This window comes from Staurois parvus, unplaced genomic scaffold (assembly GCF_062004578.1).
Source record: "Staurois parvus isolate SC_StPar_1 unplaced genomic scaffold, SC_StPar_1.0 ptg000456l, whole genome shotgun sequence".
Taxonomy (NCBI): Eukaryota; Metazoa; Chordata; class Amphibia; order Anura; family Ranidae; genus Staurois; species Staurois parvus.
In genome coordinates, this window is record NW_028318252.1 from 334,607 (window position 1) to 357,311 (window position 22,705).

Below are 22,705 nucleotides of genomic sequence, written 5' to 3' on the forward strand. Positions count from 1 at the left end.
GATCCTGAAACCAGAGTCTTAAAGAGTTAAACCCAGGGAGCAACTCCAGGTTCTACCGCTAATGAAAATCACATTTGTGTGTACTAACCTTTTTAAAAAAACATTTCCAGGTTTCTCTTAATAATTCTGCATAGGCAGTGCTGTGTATCCATCTTGCTTTAATCTGTGTCCTGACCCCTCCCTTTACCCTTCCCACATCAGCTTATAGCTCATCCTATTACATTATATAACCACACTTTGGTATAGGGCATCTTAGGACCTTAACACACACAAGCTATGAACTTAATATAGGTTTATACAAGTTTATTGAACTATACACATAACAAACATATATACAGAAATACTGCCAGTCCCCTTGGCTCTAACACTATGCCCCCCTGGCTTTCAGCAGTGTAACAGTAGTAAAGGGATCAGCCATAAGTCTTTAAAGCAACAGTCACATAGTGGCACCTGCAGATATTGATAGGTGGGAATGGTGGCCAGGTCTTTTTTTGGCTTCATTAACTGGTTTGCAGAATATCGGCTGAAAATTAATTCTGCACCTCAACTCCTTGACCATTATCTGGCCTCCACCCCTCATGTCCATGTGTTCGACACTTCAGCCTCAGTTTGTGGGGGAGTTTGACGCCACACACTGGCTCCTGATAGGTTGGGCACTCCAACGGGCAGCAGATGGATCCCCCCTCGTCACTACCACTGTCCTCACTCTGGTACCCTGACTGGGGGGATTTGGGAGACAAAAGGTCTGAGGAGGTTTGAACCCCAGGGGACTTCTCCATGTGTTGGTAAGCAGTTTGTAAACTGTCCGCATGTGCAAAAATGGAGGAGCGTGGCAGTGGGGCACTGTACTCAGAAGCCTGGTGTTTCAGTGATTCCATGTCTGTAGCCACAATGTGCCTTTGCTGGGGGTCAACGGTAAGCCCGCCAACTCGGTACAGTATCACTCCCCCACGTGGCACTGCTAATCTTGTGGATTCGTTGTTTTCCATTGGGCACAAATTGGCAAAGTCATTTTCCATGGCTCTCCCCTCATCGTAGGTGGCTGACACTGGGCTATCCTGGGAAGACTGATCAGAGAGATCAGACAGTGAACCATGTGGGGAGTAACTGTCCATGGCCGCACCCCCTCCACTGTCTGCCTCTGAGGAGTCTGAGTTCATGGCTAAGTACGGGGATGTATAGGATGTATTCCTGGTGTTACACAGCAAAGGTCCGTCATCTTCATTTTTGTGGTTGCCAAGTCCGTGGCTGGCCTCGATGAATGAAGCAGTTGAAATTAGTCCATATCGCAGTTTCAGCTGGAATAATTCATTCCTCAAGCGTCCATTTTCCTCATCCAGTGCTGCCACCCTCCCTTCCAGCACTAGGTCATGGAAGCGTCTCTTTTCCCGTGATCTCTTGGCTGCCTCATTGTTTTTCCTTCTCTTCTCCCAGTAACTGGCATCCTTCTTTTCATCAGAAATAAACTCCCGCTTGCGACGGCCAGCTGCTGATCCATTTTGGCCACTTGGAGTTCTTCCCCGTGAATGCTGCTGCTCCATGCTTTGTGAGTAGTCGGCCAATGGAGATTCCATGTTCACTGAGGTCTTCCTCAAGATCACTGCTAGTCCAATTCTTTACTGTGGGTAGCTATAGAACAGCAATAGGGTTCTGTTAAGAAGAATTTAGGTGAAGCAGCGTCCCTTGAGTTGAAAACTAGGACCACTTTCTTCTTGTTTGGGTTCACCAAGCAGTTTAAGCATCTTATTCTTGAACTCTTTCTTCCTCTACCAGATCAGCCGCCGCAATACAAACTCCCACGATTTCTTGGATTAATATGTCAGATCTCTGCTGTTCTTGGATTTGTTTTTGAACGAGGAGAAGTTCCTCTCTCTCTCCTTTGTCAGGTAATAATTCTCTGCTTCCCTCTCTGGCAGGTTTTGCTCTCCTGGACACGCCTAGAGAGGATAGAAAAAAATAAGACATTTAGGAAAGTGGTATTTTGGAACCCCGCCCCCAACAAACTTACATAATATGACCCTGTAGTTTGGCATGGAATGGACTCACGTTTAACCTGGTTTACTTTAAATGGTAATTACCTCAATTACCCGTGTTTTGTAATCTGTTATCCTATTACACACAGAACTATATATACTCAAACATACATTTAGACAGACAGGTGTCTCCCAAGTCCATGTGCAGGTTCTTTATTCATTTTATAACTGGTAATACCTGAAGCTGTTAAATAAAGCAACTGTAAGAGATTCTTATGGACTTCTGACCTACAGAACTAGTAACAGAGTGGTCTCTCTGCAGATGCCTGCCATACCTCCTTGTGAGTCCAAGCTATAATTCCCCAATCAGCAGGAGTCTGTGAAGCTTCTCATTCATCTAGGTAGGGGTTTCTCAACTAGGGTTCCTCCAGAGGTTGCTAGGGGTTCAGTGAGCTATTTCTGCCTCATAGATAAGTTCCCACTGACATCATTGATCTTTTTAGCTATCTGTAAGGGGGATTTCTTCCCAATGACCACAAGTATAAGGAGCATTTTTCCCACTGACCATCACACTAATGTATCATGGTTGTAGATAGTCATTTTTAGCAGGTGTTCCCTGAGACTGGAAGGTTATTTGCAATGTGTTGAAAAGGTTGAGAAGGGCTGGTCTAGGTCATGGTACAGCTAGTTGGAGTTATGAGTTCAGAACAAGTCCAGTTGAATGTGACTAACTACTACCAGGGAGCATTAGATTTGCTAATTGCCAAGCTATAGTTTGGCAGAGGTATGTGTCAGACCCAGGGGCCGACTGACAACTCATGGGGCCCCTGGGCGATAGGGGATCATGGGGCTCCTGTGTCCTTGCCCAAACTCAAAAAAGCCTATGAAAAAGGTACCAGGGGCATCTCATGGGGCCCCCTACTGACCCCGGGCCCTCGGGCAGTGCCCGAGTTTCCAAATGGTCAGTCCGCCCTTGGTCAAACCTTTGTAGTGAGACCACTGCTTCCACACGGAAAACAAGGGTTCTTCTCTACAGCATGCTGGCAGTAGACAGAGTTTCCTACTCAGAATTTGATTTCAAAAGAAAACATACCATAAGACTTTGAACACCATTTGTTTTGATGCGTTTGAAATATATTTGGTTGATTTTATTTGAAAGTTTATTTGGGCTTAGCCTGGATACTTGAGTATAAGTGTTTATTTTGTTTGCTTTTGTGCATCTTTCACGTGCTTTCAGGCTTGGGTGCTTTGTTGAAAGCTAGGTACTAGGAGAAGGAGATGGTTGTTGGGCACAAAACTACATGTTAAATGTGGTTTTTAGGTCCTATTGGGACCAAAACCATCCAACATGCCCCAAAGAAGCAACTGTACGTTTTCTGAGAGTTGAGCAACAGCACATGATGTGAATGGGCACAACATTGAAATCTGGTGTTGAGAGCTGAAGCGCGTTTGGAAAAATGCTTCAAATCGCTCATGTGTGAATGAGGGCTCATTTTATGTTTAGGTGGTGGACTTATGTCAGTTGAGAAAATCAATTCACAGCTGAACATCTAGAGCAGTTGCAAACAATGAAGCATCATTTGATCTGGAGGACAAAAATTATTTGCAGGTATGAAAGAACAGGGAGCATGCAGCCAATAGAATGGGGCACTCCCTCTGTTTCAGAGTGCAATCGTAATAACAGCTAAAGGGTTCCGTTTGAAAACTCCTTTAAGATGTGCAGTGATTTCAGCTGTTCTTTTCAAGAGCTGTCAGTGGGATTTGTGACTTCCGCTGGGCTGTCGGTTTTTCAGGTCATGCTTATAAAGCGGCAGGGGAAGGGTTACTGGGACAATAGGTGTTCTATAATCTACCCCCCAGACATAATGCTGGAAGTTTACCCTTGTCTTGTCCACATATGTGTGTCAGTGTGTTAGTATGTGTGTACACACCCTGTTCCCTCCACCCTCCCTCCTTGTATAGTCCACGTGAATAATCTCCCTGCCATGTGACCAACCAGCGCAAGGCATGAAAACTAGGTCAGGATTTCGTAAACAGACCTGAGGGCACTCTGCCAGGGACCAAGTGCCCTGTGCCGCCAGAGACCTGTTCTTTGCCGCAAACCCATTCAGTGCCAGGCTTTCGAAAACACCTAATAACAAATATATGTTCATGTGCCAGGGATTATGTACCCTTTACCACCACAAACCCATTCAGTGCCAGGCTTTCAGAATCACGTAATAACAAGCATGCATTCCATGGTAGAGACTTTGTACTCTGCAAAATCATGAACCTATTCAGTGCCAGGCTTTCAAATCACGCAATAACGAGCATATATTTCATGGTAGAGACTTTGTGCCCTGCAACATCATGAACCTATTTAATGCCAGGCTTTCAAATCACGCAATAACGAGCATACATTTCATGGTAGAGACTCTGTACCCTGCAACATCATGAACCTATTCAGTGCCAGGCTTTCCAATCACGCAATAACGAGCATGCATTTCATGGTAGAGACTTTGTGCCCTGCAACATCATGAACCCATTTAATGCCAGGCTTTCAAATCACGCAATAACGAGTATACATTTCATGGTAGAGACTCTGTACCCTGCAACATCATGAACCTATTCAGTGCCAGGCTTTCAAATCACGTAATAACAAGCATGCATTTCATGGTAGGGACTTTGTACCCTGCAAAATCATGAACCCATTTAATGCCAGGCTTTCGAAAACACGAAATAACAAATATATGTTCATGTGCCAGGGATTATGTACCCTTCACCACCACAAACCCATTCAGTGCCGGGCTTTCAAATCACGCAATAACGAGCAAGCATTTCATGGTAGAAACTTTGTGTCCTGCAAAATCATGAACCCATTTAATGCCAGGCTTTCAAATCACGCAATAATGAGTATATATTTCATAGTAGAGACTCTGTACCCTGCAAAATCATAAACCCATTTAATGCCAGGCTTTCAAATCATGTAATAATGAGTATATATTTCATAGTAGAGACTCTGTACCCTGCAACATCATGAACCCATTTAGTGCTAGGCTTTCAAATCACGTAATAACGAGCATGCATTTCATGGTAGAGACTTTGTACCCTGCAACATCTTGAACCCATTTAGTGCCAGGCTTTTGAAAGCATGCAATAACTAACACATATTCAATGGCAGAGACTATGTACCCTACAATACCATGAAACCCATTCAGTGCCAAGCCCTCGGAAATGTGCAAAAGAAGTTGTATGCACCGAACCACCAAAAGGCTCTGAGCAAAGTGCAGTAACAGATACCCAGAGACTATCTGATCTGAACCACAACAAACACATCCATGAAAGAAACAATAATGAATATCCAGGTAGTACCAGGGGGAGGTGCCCCGTACCAGTAGAGACTTGCTACCTTATACATTCTATTTTTGGAGTTAATATGCGGTAACTGACACCCATTTATTGCCATAGGTCTGCAAAGAACCCAGCCAGTGCTTGATTGCCAGCAATGTGTAATAACTGGAACCAGTTCACTGCCAAAGGCATACAAGCTGATGCAGAAAGTAGTGAAAATTGTGGTAACCCATGGAATTCTATTAGAACTGACTTTATCAGTATCAGTACACGATGGATTCTGATTGGTGGTTGTGAGCAGTGCTTTACTCCTTGCACTGTTTTGCACCGTAAGCCAGAGACTTGGTTAACCTAGTCCACTTTGGACTCTCAGCCAGAGGCAATAATGCCAGGCATCAGACATCCTATACTACTAGAGTCCCTTTCACCATTGCAGACCCATGCCTTGCCAGGTATTCAGCAATGTAAAAAAAAACCTGCATCCTTTTTCATGCCAAGAATAAGTAGGCTTACTGGTAATGGTGAAAATGTCAAACGCACTAGTTGTCCCTGGAAATGTTTGTCTCTGGAAATTGCTGGTGTAACCTGCCTAGTGTGCCTTTGTTGCTAGGACGCAGGAGGTTATTGATGCCTACTGTTCTCCGTTGCTAGGGTGTAGGCAGCTATTGTTGCTAGGATACAGGTAACTAACGTCACATAGCATCCTTTGGTGGCTATTAGGTAGCCTAGCATTATTAGGTGGCTAATGCCGCCTAGTGTCCTCCCTTGCTAGAATGCAGACAACTATTGCTACCTAGCGTCCTCCATTGCTAGGACACCAAGGGGCTATTATCACCAGGTATCCTTGTTAGCTAGGCAGCCTAACATTCTCCATTCAGGAGACTATTGAAGTCTAGCATCCTCTATTGTTAGGGCACAGGTGGCTCTTGTACTCCAATAGTGTAGGTTATGGTCCATGTGGAGGAGTTTTTCGCGGCTGTGTACATGAGCCCTGGTGCCCTGCAAGTGATAAGTCATACTAAACTTTTATATTTTGTAATTGTATTTATATTAAGGGTTACAGGCAATGAAGGGGTATACAAGATAAGCTAGCACCATGGGTATTCTTTAAATATTTATTTTTATAAAAGGGGCATGGCTTTACATTATACAAATGTCTGTGCCCACCCAAACCCATGGGAAAAATTATATTAACAGTAGAATCAGAAGTAAAATTTTCAAAATGTAATGCAATCTGGTCGCCATCTGGCACACAGGACTGTACAATGCCAGTGACCCATCTACCAATGCCTTCTTAATTGATAAGGTGACGAGCAAAGTTCAGTAACTTTGCAGCCAATGAGAATGCATTTTTAGCTGAGTTGTTGGCAGAAAGCCGATTGGCTGCCATGAGTCAGTGTACTCTAAACATTACTACTGCACTTTGCACTGCATAGGTACAGCAGATACCCGCACGCTGGCACACACCATCCAGGCTCATGTTTATAGACCTGTGTGCTTGATACTTTAAAGTGAAAGTACAGTTTTGTTAAATTGTTCTGAAAAGTTTTGCATGCTATGACTGCTGGAGTGAAAAGGTCTGCCTTCAAATGGACAAGATCAGTCTTGGTGCTTTAATAACATCTGCAGACCTGGCATCCTTGTACGTGTGCAAGCTCTTCGACAATATCTCGCTAACCATTAAACTCCTACTGCAGGAGATGCCTGTAAGTAGATTTTAAGTTCTGTGCAGACTTCTACAGCGAGACAATCACAGGAGTCAGGAGGCAAACATTCTTGAAAATGTAAAAAGTAATGTTTGACAATTAAAGACAAGTCCTCCTACTCACAAACCAATGAATGAGCCAGTATAGGCTGTTCAGGTGTTCTCAAGATATGTGTGATAAGCTAGAGCTGAAGTCGAGGTGTTAATGATGGCGTTATCTTGGACCTGGGGACTCCCAGACACAAAGAAGGAGAACTGATTACTGACAGAGGTAGCTGTGGGTACCCTGGGGTTCCTGCTTTTAATTTTTACCCTTCAGTTTTACAGCTAAAGTGAACCTGCCCTGGCCTGAAAACTTCAGTACAAGAGACTTCTAAAGATCCAGTGCAGGATATACCACAGTCTTCTTGAAAATCCCACATCCTTTCCTGCAAATAAATTTTAAAAAGTAGGACATATTTGATTATATCCCTTTATATAGTGTTGATATTCCCTTTATGAGGGGGTTTTATTCTAATGCTTTAGGTGGAAATCTACTATCCAAGCTGAGGTTTCTTGGATGGTGGGAATAAAGTCAAGCCCTCATAGAAGCCTATACAACTCTAAACTCTGAAAGGCAACAAAGGTCCTTGGGTCTTTGAATGGTGAACAAGAGTCACCACTCATTGGGCACCACCTTGCTGTACTGTGACTGGTGACTCTTCTGGTGTTTTTCTTTTACCATAAATATAGTATATTTGGATCCAGAAGAGCTATAGATGATCCATTCACTTAGTACCTACTGTGTCAAGTTATGTTATAGATCTGTCCCTTACCAAACACCAACCACCTATCCAATGTCAAAGACTTCTTCAAAGTCCCTTCTACCTGTATAATAATGGTACTGGCACCCAGAGTCACCTTCTCTCCTACACAATTGGCCCTCAGGGAAAAAGTCCCTTCTGCCTGCTTCAGACCTGGAACAATGACCCAGAATCACCTTCTCTACCACATGATTGGCCCTTAGGGCAAAAGTCCCTTGTGCCTGTTTAGGACCCTGAATCACTTTCTCTCCCGCATAATAGTCTCTCAAGGCAAAAGTTCCTTCTGCCATTTATGACCCAGAAGTAGAAACCAGAATTACCTTCTTTCCCACATGATCAGCCCTCATTGCAAAAGTGGAGCTAGCATCCAGAATGACCTCCTCTCTCACACAATTGACCCTCAGGGCAAATGCACAAGGGCAAGTATCTTTTCTTAGGTTAATTTTAACTTTAGCAAAACAGAAATGGATGGGGAGGTCATCATCTCCTGGCGAGGAACACCAATTATGTACACAGTGCAAAAGGAACACCTAATAGTGAAGCTTGTATAAACTTCAGTGACTCCCCAGATCCTTCAAACTTTCTAATTTGCTAAAGGAAATCACTGCCCTAGGAAACATAGACCACTGCTCAAGTTTAAGTTTTGGATGGAGCAGAGAGGGGGCTAGAACCTCTGCCAGATTTTTATTGGTTTCTGTATACCCACTGTGAAAAGAAAGCAGTGGGAAATCCAAACTTTTTACAGTTGTTGCCACTGCAGGAGGGGAAGGAAAAATCTTCCAATAGGGACACCTGTTCCAATGACAAGAGAGTTTTTCCCTCACTTTGTGGGGATTTCTTTTCATGTCCTGCTGTGCCTCAGGGACAAGAATTAAAGGGAAATCTTGGCAAAGGGACACATATGTTATGATGGTCTCTCATCTCTATGGAAGAATCTTCAAGGATTCAAAGATGGGGGGAGTTGTTAGATGTGGAAGAAATACTGGAGTTGACCTTTGGCGAACAGGGCTTCTCAAGTACATCAAGTGGTAGCAGAATAGTATAGTGTAGATAACTCGTCTTTGGTAGTTTAGCACATGGAACCATGAGACAGCGAATGGGCTTAATGTGGATGAACTGGAGTGTCACCCACCTCTCTGTTGAATGGGAACCCATGAACTGCATGAATGGTTTAAAGAGTAGAACAGCTTGGACATGGGTATATACCATTGTGTTGCCTTGTGTTTCATTACCAAATCTTCCTGAAAGGCAGAGCTGTGCTTCATGTTTTATAGACAGCCGTTCAAGAACAATGCAAACTGAGTTACCTAATATTTTTGTTGCCTTTAGCATTATGACAAGAATGCACCATATCCTTCTCACATTCTTGTGTGACACACCCTCACAGCAATACATGTGAAATAAAATGGCCTAAGAAAGATGGCCTAGAACTCATCCTAGTACCCATTTCTGAGATGTGTTCCTACCTCTAGCAACCAATCTTTCCTCCAGAATTCACATGCATCTAAAGAAAGCAAGCAACAACCTACTTCCGGACTATGTTATAGTAACATACAGTAGTTAGCCCATTTCTAAAATATTCCATTCTAAAAAAATATCTGCTACAATCTAAAGCTCAAATATTTGGAGGTATTCAGTAGTATTTGGTGGTCATCAGTAAAGAATTTATAATTGAATCCTTCTCAACCCTAGCAGAGGTCCCTTCAAAGTCCCTTCTACCTGTATAATAATGGAACTAACACCCAGAGTCACCTCCTCTCCTACACAATTCGCCCTCAGAGAAAAAGTCTTTATCAACCCTTCTGAAAAATCTTCCCATATTTGGCCAGCCTATAATAATAAAATCTAGTTGGATGATCTGGATCACGACCTCTTTCTACATTGCTTTTCTAGCTAAATATGGTAGATTTTTATATGACTGTTTGCACGAAAAATCTCACTGTTAGAATTTTGTTAGTTCTGCCTGCATTAGACCTGGAACAATGACCCAGAATCACCTTCTCTCCCATAACTGTTCCTGCAAATGAATTTTAAAAAATAGGACATATTTGATTATATCCCTTTATATAGTGTTGATATTCCCTTTATAAGGGGGTTTTATCATAATGCTTTAGGAGGAAGTCTACTCTCCAAGCAGAGGTTTCTTGGATGGTGGGAATAGAGTCAAGCCCTCATAGAACCCTATACAACTCTAAACTCCGAAAGGCAACAAGGGTCCTTGGGTCTTTGAATGGTGAACAAGAGTCACCACTCATTGGGCACCACCTTGCTGTACTGTGACTGGTGACTCTTCTGGTGTTTTTCTTTTACCATAAATATAGTATATTTGGATCCAGAAGAGCTATAGATGATCCATTCACTTAGTACCTACTGTGTCAAGTTATGTTATAGATCTGTCCATTACCAAACACCAACCACCTATCCAATGTCAAAGACTTCATCAAAGTCTCTTCTACCGGTATAATAATGGTACTAGCACCCAGAGTCACCTTCTCTCCTACACAATTGGCCCTCAGGGAAAAAGTCCCTTCTGCCTGCTTCAGACCTGGAACAATGACCCAAAATCACCTTCTCTGCCACATGATTAGCCCTTAGGGCAAAAGTCCCTTGTGCCTGTTTAGGACCCTGAATCACTTTCTCTCCCGCACAATAGTCTCTCGAGAGAAAGGTTCCTTCTGCCATTTTTGACCCAGAACTAGAAACAGAATAACCTTCTTTCCCACATGATCAGCCCTCAGGGCAAAAGTGGAGCTAGCATCCAGAATGACCTCCTCTCTCACACAATTGACCCTCGGGGCAAAGGCACAAGGGCAAGTATCTTTTCTTAGGTTAATTTTTACCTTTAGCAAAACACAAATGGATGGGGAGGTCATCGTCTCCTGGCGAGGAACACCAATTATGTACACAGTGCAAAAGGAACACCTAATAGTGAAGCTTGTATAAACTTCAGTGACTCCCCAGATCCTTCAAACTTTCTAATTTGCTAAAGGAAATCACTGCCCTAGGAAACATAGACCACTGCTCAAGTTTAAGTTTTGGATGGAGCAGAGAGGGGGCTAGAACCTCTGCCAGATTTTTATTGGTTTCTGTATCCCCACTGCGAAAAGAACGCAGTGGGAAATCCAAACTTTTTACAGTTGTCACCACTGCAGGAGGGGAAGGAAAAATCTTCCAATAGGGACACCTGTTCCAATGACAAGAAAGGGAGTCTCTCGAGGCAAAAGAGGGGGCTAGAACCTCTGCCAGATTTTTATTGATTTCTGAATCCCCACTGCGAACAGAACGCAGTGGGAAATCCAAAATTTTTACAGTTGTCACTACTGCAGGAGGGCAAGGAAAAATCTTCCAATAGGGACACCTGTTCCAATGACAAGAAAGGGAGTCTCTCGAGGCAAAAGAGGGGGCTAGAACCTCTGCCAGATTTTTATTGATTTCTGAATCCCCACTGCAAACAGAACGCAGTGGGAAATCCAAACTTTTTACAGTTGTCACCACTGCAGGAGGAGAAGGAAAAATCTTCCAATAGGGACACCTGTTCAAAATGACAAGAAAGGGAGTCTCTCGAGGCAAAAGTTCCTTCTGCCATTTATGACCTAGAACTAGAAACCACAATAACCTTCTTTCCCACATGATCAGCCCGCAGGGCAAAAGTGGATTCTGCCATTAAAGACTCGGAACGAGCATCCAGAATGACCTCCTCTCTCACACGATTGGCCCTCAGGGCAAATGCACAAAATTTTTTTCCCATCTTACACCAGTAGAGGACAGTTGTCAATTTGACCTATTAAAAAAAAATTTAACAAGTTCCCGAAAACAAACATTTTCTAAAAAAAAACTGGTGACCAGCTTAGGCGCACAAGCTAGTATACCACTAATGAAGTTCAGTAACGGCAGATAATGTGATTATTACTTCAGTATAAGTATGTGTAGAGTTTACATAATAATGAGCGCACAGCTCAGCTGTGTAATTACTCCCCACCTACATCAGATAGGTAAATCTTTGAGGAATTACACAGGTTTTGTAATGCTGACGGGATCAGGAGAGAGAGGACTGGTAAGGATTTGTCAATTAAGGTGGGGGTGAGAGAGAGAAAGAGAAAGAGAGAGATCTGTTATTAGCCTGCATCACGTGTGCTGAATGAAGACACGTGAATAGTTGTCCCTGTAGGTCATATTTTCAGGAAGTGTCAGGAACTGTTGGCTAATGCTTGCACGTTTTCTCTTTTGTAGGGCAACTGAGAATTGACAGCTGGCAATGGAGAAGCAAAGTGTTGCACACAGGAGGCCATTCCTGGGTTCTTGTAGTTGGGGGATCCCCAACATAGCATGCCATATAGGTTAAAGCACCATGTTATAAACATTTTTCTCTTCTTTATATGCTGATTTAGCTTCTTTTGAGGTCCATTTGTGCGGTGTCTGGCGCTAACATGCCTTGTGTTAAGGCAGTCCATTGAGATCAATGGGCTGCAGATGCATCAAAATGTCACAATTGTTAGATATGTCACAATTTTTTTTTTCTGCAATCCAGCGCAGTGCATTATGGTGCGAGGTACAGTGAACTATTCCAACCAATCAAAGCTCATACTGTATTTCAAGGACCTGACTTCTGTAAACTAAAGTCAAGTTGCTAAGCGTTACAGTACTTTGCTCTAGTTTATTATATAAGCCTGACTGTGGATGTGTCATGCCAAGCTGGCCTATATGTGCCGTGGGTACATGCCTCATGTTACATGCCTCACATGCAGATGGAATGCTGCGCACTCTTTGGCTCCATGCATGCCACGCACAAGGCTGGCAGACCCCCTAGAACACATTCCCACCATTGCTAATATCTAACAATTCATTTTTGTCATTCCGAATGCCTGGTGGATCCTAGCGATTATTCCAAATAAACCAGCAGTTTGCAATATATGCTTTTACATGCAACTAGTATTCTTCAATAGATATTAGAAGAAATCCGTATTAAAGGAAATACACGGTCAAGCCATCATTGACCTCCTTCTGTTTTCTGGCTGGCTGTGCTTTGTGTTCTAACCCAATGCAAGAAAGCAGATTGCAGTCCGAACTCTCAATCTGCAAACTTGCTGTGGGTCAGTGCCTCCAATAGTGCTGAAACGTTAGAATCAGCATGGCAGCCAGGCAGCTAGCATTTCCAGAAAGAGAGGTTAGCAGCTTCAGTAGTTTGCTTACTGCATAAAATGAGAAAAGAAATGCTACATTTTATTTGGTATATCTTTTTTTATCAGTCAGTCTATCTATCTATCTATCTATCTATCTATCTATCTATCTATCTATATATCTATATCAATCAAATCCCAACCACAGCAACACCGGCCTGGAGTTTGCATGTTCTCCCTGTGCCTGCATGGGTTTCCTCCAGGTACTCTGGTTTCCTCCCACACTCCAAAGACATGCTGGTAGGTTAATTGGATCCTGTCTAAATTGTCCCTAGTATGTGTATGTATAAATGTGAGTTAGGGACCTTAGATTGTACGCCCCTTGAGGGTTAGGGACTGATGTGAATGTACAATATATATGTAAAGCGCTGCATAAATTGATGGCGCTATATAAGTACCTGAAATAAATAAATATATATATACACACTTTTTTTAAATTTAGAATTATTAATGTATGTTCAATACTAAAAATACCTTTAAAAATGGCATTCACATCATTAGATTATTTTTTTTTAATGTATTTATTATTTCATGTATTTATTAATGTATATCTCTTTTTTTTTTAATTTAGCATTAATAATGTATGCTCAATACTAAAAATACCTTTAAAAATGTCATTCACATCATTAAATTATTTACAAAAAATTAATTTCTTAATTAATGTATTTATTTGTATTTATTAATGTATATCTTTCTTTTTTTTTTTAATTTAGCATTAATAATGTATGTTCAATACTAAACATATCTTTAAAAATTGTATTCATATCTTGGTTTTATAGAGGTAGATATTAAATATATTATCTGAATATTTTCCAAATAAACCAGCAGTTAGCAATATATGCTTTTACTTGCAACTAGTATTCTTCAATAGATATTAGAAGAAATCCGTATTAAAAGAAATATAGGGACAAACCATCACTGACCTCCTTCTAAAAAGGCTTGTTTTCTGGCTGGCTGTGCTTTGTGTCCTAACCTAATGCAAGCAGGCAGATTGGAGTCCGAACTCTCAATCTGCATACTTGCTGTGGGTCAGTGCCTCCAATAGTGCTGAAACGTTAGAATCAGCATGGCAGCCAGGCAGCTAGCATTTCCAGAAAGAGAGGTTAGCAGCTTCAGTAGTTTGTTTACTGCATAAAATGAAAAAAAAATGCTACATTTTATTTGGTATATTTTGTTTTTATCACTCTATCTATCTATCTATCTATCTATCTATCTATCTATCTATCTATCTATCTATCTATCTATCTATCTATCTACCTACCTACCTACCTATCCATCCATCCATCCATCCATCCATCCATCCATCCATCCATCCATCCATCTATCTATCTATCTATCTATCTATCTATCTATCTATCTATCTATCTATCTATCTATCTATCTATCCATCTATCCATCTATCCATCCACCCATCCACCCATCTATTAATGCATACATAATTATTATACTGTATATATAGATGTGCCCGATGCATTAATTGTAACAGCCATCCAGCTTTAGTTGCTTTAGGTTGCTGTTTGTACATTGCTCTCTATCCTCATAAATAACCCCCGTTGTTAATGATGTCATGGTTATGTAGCTGGGTACACCTTACGTATGATTGGTACCTGTCACATAACTGATCTTAGATAATATACTAATAGATTTGATTACCACCTGTGATGGCAGAAGTGTCAAAATTGTGGGAGGGTTTGTTTTACTTTACTTTTGTACCAAAATCACTGGAATTGGGAGAAGTTGGTGGACATTTATCTATTTTTGAACCTAGGTCAAATAGGATGGAAAGCCCACATGGAATTAAAATAGTTAGCTGGTCATGCTGTCACCTCCAGATGGTACATACCTCCAAGGTTGCAGTGATATGTTTTTGCACTCCGGGTGCCCACCTTGGTGTTAGTGCGTGTATTATAAGGTTTGTAATGTTAATTGTGTATGAAAGCCTAGGAAAGGAGAAGTGGGTGTGTTATCCATAAAACCAATCAAATCCATCTTTAAATTTTCAAACTTAGTCTAGGAAAAATAATTTAAAACTTATGGGCTGCTTTGGGCAACATACACCAGATTACACTCCTCTCTGGGCAACTAGATAATCATAGCATTTAAAAGCCTCCTACTGGAGCCTGGTACTGAAAGCACCTTAGGACTCCCCAATGAACGTATTCTACATCTAAGGTAGTCACATCACCTATGAACCCACCACTAGATTATTCCAAAAGGCTTGTAGTTAGGGCAACTGTAAACTCCTCACTGGACTAATTCCAGCAGTAGGGTAGTCAGGACACCTATGAACCCCCTACTGAACTGATTCCAGGAGAAAGGTAGTCAGAGCACCTAAGAACCCCTAACTGGACTAATTCCAGGAGTAAGGTCCACTGGATTAATTCCAAAAGGCATGTAGTTAGGGCAACTGTAATCTCCTCACTGGACTAATTCTAGAAGTAGGGTAGTCAGAGCACCTAAAAACCCCCAGCTGCACTAATTCCAGGAGTAAGGTAGTCCCGATGTCTAACAACCCCCCCCCCAATGGACTATTTCCAGATGTAAGGTAGTCATAACCCCTAAAAAATCCCCACTTGACTAACTTCAGAAGTAAGGTACTCCAGACACCTAAGAATCCCGAACTGGACTAATTTCAGAAGTAAGTGACTCCAGATATCTAAGACCCCCGTACTGGACTAATTCTAGAAGTATGGTAGTCATGACACCTAGGAACCCTCCACTGGACGTATTCCAGAAGTAAGGTAGTCACAACACCTAAGAACCCCCCTACTGGACTAATCCTGAGAATATGGAGGTTTCAACACCCAAGAACCATCCCCCCCACTGGGCTAAATCCAGACGTAAGGTAGGTATGATCACTAAGAACCCCCCCCACTGGACTTATTCCAGAAGTAAATCAGTCACAGCGCTAAGAACCCACCACTGGACTAACTTCAGAAGTATGGTAGTCATGATACCTAAGAACCCTCCACTGGACGTATTCCAAAAGTAAGGTAGTCACAACAACCAAGAACCCCCCACTGTACTAATTCAGAGAATAGAGTGGTCTCAACACCTAAGAACCATCTCCCCCACTGGGCTAAATCCAGACGTTAGGTAGGTATGACCCCTAAGAACCTCAACACTGGACTTAATTCAGAAGTAAAGCAGTCAGAAAGCCCAAGAACCCCCCACTGGACTAATTCCAGAAAAAAAGGTAGTCACAACGCTAAGAACCCACCACTGGACTAACTTCAGAAGTATGGTATCCATGACACCTAAGAACCCACCAAAGGACTAATTTCAGAAGTATGGTAGTCATGACACCTAAGAACCCTCCACTGGGCGTATTCCAAAAGTAAAGTAGTCACAACACCCAAGAACCCCCCACTGTACTAATTCCGAGAATAGAGTGGTCTCAACACCTAAGAACAATCTCCCCCACTGGGCTAAATCTAGATGTAAGGTAGGTATGACCCTTAAGAACCCCCCCCCCCACACACACACACACACACTGGACTTACTCCTGAAGTAGAGCAGTCACAACATCAAAGATCCCCCTGCTGGACTAATTCCAGAAAAAAAGCTAGTCACAACACTAAGAACCCACCCCCCACTGGACTAATTTTAGAAGTAGGGTAGTCACGACACCTAAAAATCCCCAACTGGACTAATTCCAGAAGTAAGGTAGTAGTAGTCACAACACCTTAGAACCTCATTGCACCTTTAAACATTAACTACACAAATTCTCAGAGTCGCATAGCTTTGGCACCTATTAATTCCAGGAACTAGGTACAGCCTCTAGTAAGTTCCCTTGCTAGACTAATTCCAGGAGCCAGGAGGTCACGGAACACATGCTGACACCAAACTTTGGGCTTTTTTTGTTCTACCAGTGGATGCACAGCTTGCTTTGGCTCACTTACAAGACCCTGCTGGCCCCATTTGATCTGATTCTCTACCTCCCCACCCCAGCACAGTTTTGCCCAAATCTGAGTTGGCACATGCTTCACAGACTTTTCCTTTTCTGCTAATTTTAGAGTTTTTAATTGTACACAAGGCAAAAAAAAAGTGTTTGACCTATGTTAGCCGGTGCCTCATCAACATTATGTTCTCACTTGGACAGACCAACAGTGTGATGTCTTTATAGTAAAATTTAAAAAAAATATAGAAATGATAAGATTTCAGGGCTCTAAAAGTCGTCTGCCTCCAGTTTTTCTTTTAAAGCATTGGCGCCCATAAAATGCAGCTGGAGAAGTGAGACTCCCATTGCTGACTGGGACTCCACGGTGGGTAGAGGGAACTTACAACCTAAAGCCCAGAGATCTCACCGCCTTCGACTTCCCAAGACATAGGAAAAGCCAATGGGTCACTGAATACAGCAACCTCCACTGGTAACGGAAATATCAGTTTGGGGTGGACTGGCCCTTTAATAGGGTACAGCTCCTTTTGTCTGTCTCTCCGGTTGAGAACAAAATACTTTTGATGAATTGTACAACTCACCTGCCGCTGCTGCTACTACTCGCTCTACAAACAGCCAACGCGCGCCTTCCTGCCTTGCACATGGAAATGGATTCAAGGATATAAGTTACACAATTCTAGTTCAGTCACTATATCTCCCATACAGGTAGATCAGAGCGTAGGCCAGCGGTCACTTACCTGCCTGGTCCCAGCTGCAGGTCAGTGCGATGCTTTTGGCTTGCTGTTGTTTTCTGAGCGTGTTTCTCTGTATCTCCTCCTCCTGTTGTGTGTGTGCTCTACTTTCCTGGCATCACTCCTCTCCCTCTCTCTGATTCTCTCTCTCTCTCTCCCTTTGAGAATGTGTGTTAGTGGGTCAGACATTGCATAACCGAACGTCACAATCTGTGTGTGTCTGACAGAGGATGGGGGCTGAGGAGAGACAAGGAGGAGAGAAGGAGAGAAGCTGCAGACACACAAATGGAGGGATAAACCCAGCCGGTAAAAATAGAACCCGCTGTCTGCCCTGCGGAGCTTACAATCTAATCTGCGGACACGTCCTCTTGTGCTACTTGGGCTGCACTGTGTATACATTAATGTGCACCTCCTGACTATTCTATGGGAATGAATCTATTAATTGGGGGGGGCAGCTAGTGATGTCAGTAAATAGGGAAGCGTCTGCAATGTCACTAGACCCTAACCAACTGATTGTGGTGAGGACGTCTGCAAGGACTTGAATGAGGAATCGCTTTTATCACCAAAGGTTTTGGGGAAAAGACATGACCTGCCACGCCACTTTGGATTTCACAGACCTAATTTCTTGCATTGTTTGCAGTTATACTGTGTTTCCCAATTGCCCCTCTTAATGTGAAAATACACTTTCCACTGTCCTTCACACCAACCTTCATGTAACACTAAAACTAACCCCAACACTAACCTTAACACTAACCCTCCTAGTAACCCTAACACTAACCTTAACACTAAACGTCCCTGTAACCCTAACACTAAAACTGTAACCCCAACACTAACCTTAACACTAACCCTCCTTGTAACCCTAACACTAAAACTGTAACCCCAACGTTAACCTTCACACTAACCTCCCTGTAACCCTAAAACTGTAACCCTAACACTATCCTTCACACTAACCCTCCTTGTAACCCCAACGTTAACCTTAACACTAACCCTCCTTGTAACCCTAACACTAAAACTGTAACCCTAACACTATCCTTCACACTAACCCTCCCTGTAACCCTAACACTAAAACTGTAACCCTAACACTATCGTTCACACTAACCCTCCTTGTAACCCCAACGTTAACCTTCACACTAACCTCCCTGTAACCCTAACACTAAAACTGTAACCCTAACACTATCCTTCACACTAACCCTCCTTGTAACCCCAACGTTAACCTTAACACTAACCCTCCTTGTAACCCTAACACTAAAACTGTAACCCTAACACTATCCTTCACACTAACCCTCCTTTTAACCCTAACACTAAAACTGTAACCCCAACGCTAACCTTCACACTAACCTCCCTGTAACCCTAACACTAAAACTGTAACCCTAACACTATCCTTCACACTAACCCCCCTGTAACCCTAACACTGAACCTGTAACCCTAACTCTATCCTTAACACTAACCCTACTTGTAACCCCAACATTAACCTTAACACTAACCCTCCTTGTAACCCTAACATTAACCTTAACACTAACCCTCCTTGTAACCCTAACGCTAAAACTGTAACCCTAACACTATCCTTCACACTAACCCTCCGTGTAATCTTACCCTTAACACTAACCCTCCGTGTAATCTTACCCTTCACACTAACCTCCCTGTAACCCTAACACTAAAACTGTAACCCCAACACTATCCTTCACACTAACCTCCCTGTAACCCTCTCTCCTTCACACTAACCTTCCTTGTAACCCTAACACTATCCTTCACATTAATGACCCTGTAATCCTAACTCTGAACTTCACACTGAACCTCCTTGTAACACTAACACTAAACCTGTAACCCTAACACTATCCTTCACATTAACCTCCTTGTAATCCTAACACTGTCCTTCACATTAACCTCCTTGTAATCATAACTCTCTCCTTCACACTAACTTCCCTGTAACCCTAACTCTATCCCAAACACTAACCCTCCCTGTAACCCTAACACTAATCCTCTCCATGACCACAACATTGTTATTCGCACTAACTCTTCCTGTAACCCTAACACTATCCCTCCCTTTGACCTTATCACTATCCTTTACACTAACCTGCCTTGTGACCCTAACACTGTCCTTCGCACTAACCTTCTCTGTAACCCTAGAATTAACCCTCTCTATGACCCTAAAACTGTCCTTCATACTGTGACCCTAACACTAACTCTCACACCTAGCCTCCCTATATCCCTAACTTTAACCCTATCTTTCACACTAACCTTACTTATAACCCCAACACTATCCTTCACACTGATCATCCCTTTAATCCTAACCCTAACCTTAACACTAACCTTCCTTGTAACCCTAACACTAAACATGTGACCCCAACATTATACTTCACACCAACCCTACCCATACCCCTAAAACTAACCCTTCCTGTAAACCCAACACTATCCTTCACACTGACCATCCCTGTAACCTTAACACTAGTCATGGCAACGGAAGAAACGCGTTGGCTGTTTTACATGTTTTTGCAATAAAGGATAACCATTGTTGGATGCCATTCCGAGTGCTGACATCTCCTCTTGTGATACGTGTTACCTGAGGCTTCGAGAGCCTGTAATTGGGCATTGGGCAGAGCTGGGATGTGAAAAGGTGGAAGCGCTTACACACCTGTCTCACGCTAACCCTCCCTGTATCCCTAACACTAAACCTAACACCACCCCGTGTAATGTTAACCCTTGCCTCACACTAACCCTCCATGTAATGTTACCCTTAACACTAACCCTCCCTGAAATCTTACCCTTAACACTAACCCTCCCTGTAATCTTACCCTTAACACTAACCCTCCCTGTAATCTTACCCTTAACACTAACCCTCCCTGTAATCTTACCCTTAACACTAACCCTCCCTGTAATCTTACCCTTAACACTAACCCTCCCTGAAATCTTACCCTTAACACTAACCCTCCGTGTAATCTTACCCTTAACACTAACCCTCCGTGTAATCTTACCCTTAACACTAACCCTCCCTGTAATCTTACCCTTAACACTAACCCTCCGTGTAATCTTACCCTTAACACTAACCCTCCGTGTAATCTTACCCTTAACACTAACCCTCCCTGTAATCTTACCCTTAACACTAACCCTCTGTGTAATCTTACCCTTAACACTAACCCTCCGTGTAATCTTACCCTTAACACTAACCCTCCGTGTAATCTTACCCTTAACACTAACCCTCCGTGTAATCTTACCCTTAACACTAACCCTCCCTGTAATCTTACCTTAACACTAACCCTCCCTGTAATCTTACCCTTAACACTAACCCTCCGTGTAATCTTACCCTTAACACTAACCCTCCGTGTAATCTTACCCTTAACACTAACCCTCCGTGTAACTCTAACCTTGAACCTTTACCCCCCCTCCCTAATAGTAACTCTCACACTTTCCCTTCCTGTATCCTTAGTACTAAACCTAACTGTAACCCTAACACTAATCTTCAAACTTGCAAACCCAACACTAATACTTTGGATTAGCTATTTCCCACCAGAGCCCTTTTTCTAATTATCTTAGAGCTTACACTTAAAAACTCTAAAAAGGAACACACAAGGTGCACACAAGGTGTTATACCAAAATGTACATACCTTAATCATCAGTCTTTTCAGAGCTAAAGGCTGGCAAGGCTCTGGTACACACCTTCTGCACAAGCCCCTTCAGACACCTACAACAGTTGGTAAAAAAATGGATACTACAAATATACTGTATACACCTGGGGCGGATTGACCATTTGGAAACTTGGGCACTGCCCGAGGGCCCGGGGTCAGTAGGGGGCCCCATGAGATGCCCCTGGTACCTTTTTCATAGGCTTTTCAGTTTGGGCAAGGACACAGGGGCCCCATGATCCCCTATTGCCCGAGGGCCCCATGAATTGTCAGTCCGCCCCTGGTATACACCCATCAGTCATAACATTCTAACCACCCACCATACGATTATTATGACCATCCACCTAATATTGAATAGGTCTCCCTTTTGCCACCAAAACAGCCCTGACCTGTTCAGGCATGGACTCCACCAGACAAAGCATCACGCTGCCTCTGCCTGCTTGCCTTCTTCCCATACTGCATCCTGGTATCATCTCGTCCCCAGGTAAGCAACACAGGCCACACACGACGTAAAAGAAAATGTGATTCATCAGACCAGGCCACCTTCTTCCATTGCTTCGTGTTCCAGTTCTGATGCTCACATGCCCATTGTAGGTGTTTTTGGCTGTGGGCACGGGTCAGCATGGGTACCTTGACCAGTCTGTGCTGCACAGCCACATACACAACAAACTGCAATGCACTGTGTGTTCTGACACCTTTCTTTTAGAACCAGTATTAACTTTTTCACTCTTTTGAGTTACAGTAGCTCTTCTATTGGATTGGACTACCTGAGCCAGCCTTCGCTGTCCATGTGCATCAGTGAGCCTTGGCCGCCCATGACCCTGTCACTGTTGCTTTTCCTTCCTTGGATCATTTTTGGTCTTTCCTGACCATTGCAGACCAGGAACATTCCACAAGAGCTGCAGTTTTTTAGGCTAGGTTCACATCTGTGCGGGTGGTGCCGCTGCGGATCCGCACAAAAATCTGTGCAGCTGCACCACCCGCACCACCCGCGGGCGGGTGCCTTTAATTCTAATGGCACGCCGCCCGCACTGGAAATCGCAACCACACTGGGAACTCCTGTTCCTGTGTGGGCTGCGGTTTCCAAAGAAGTGCAGGGACTTCTTCCCTGCATGTCCCGGGACACGGGAGTCCATTCAAATGAATGGGCTCTCATGCCCGTGGAAAAAGCGGCCCGCAGGAAAGCGGATATGTGATCCAGGGCTTAGAGTTGCTCTTACCCAGTCATCAAGCCATTACAATTTGGCCCTTGTCAAAGTCGCTCAGGTTGTTGCGGTTGCCATTTTTTTCTGTTTTCAACACATCAACTTCAGGGACAACATTTTCACTTGCTGCTTAATATATCCCACCCGAGATAATCAATGTTTTACACTTTACTTGTCAATGGTCATAATGTTATGGCTGATCCGTATGTACTGTATGTCATTATACTCATTAGAAAAATGCTGTGCCTCTCGTAACAACTAAA

At 43.0% G+C, this 22,705-nt stretch overlaps 1 protein-coding gene across 1 annotated transcript; it reads right to left on the reverse strand.

The window, feature by feature from the left end:
* Positions 1-288: 288 nt before the first annotated feature.
* Positions 289-17,778, reverse strand: LOC149452893 (nuclear factor interleukin-3-regulated protein-like). The gene is made up of 2 exons (XM_089688824.1): positions 17,624-17,778; positions 289-1,937 (listed from the first exon to the last, which is right to left on the reverse strand). Exon 2 carries the CDS (start codon positions 1,572-1,574, stop codon positions 531-533), a length of 1,044 nt encoding a protein of 347 aa, XP_089544950.1. The 5' UTR covers positions 1,575-1,937; positions 17,624-17,778; the 3' UTR covers positions 289-530.
* Between the last annotated feature and the right edge of the window lie 4,927 nt (positions 17,779-22,705).

Coding starts and splice junctions, on each gene's coding strand:
- LOC149452893 (XM_089688824.1), bottom strand. CDS start 1,574: ATGGAATCTCCATTGGCCGACTACTCACAAAGCATGGAGCAGCAGCAT.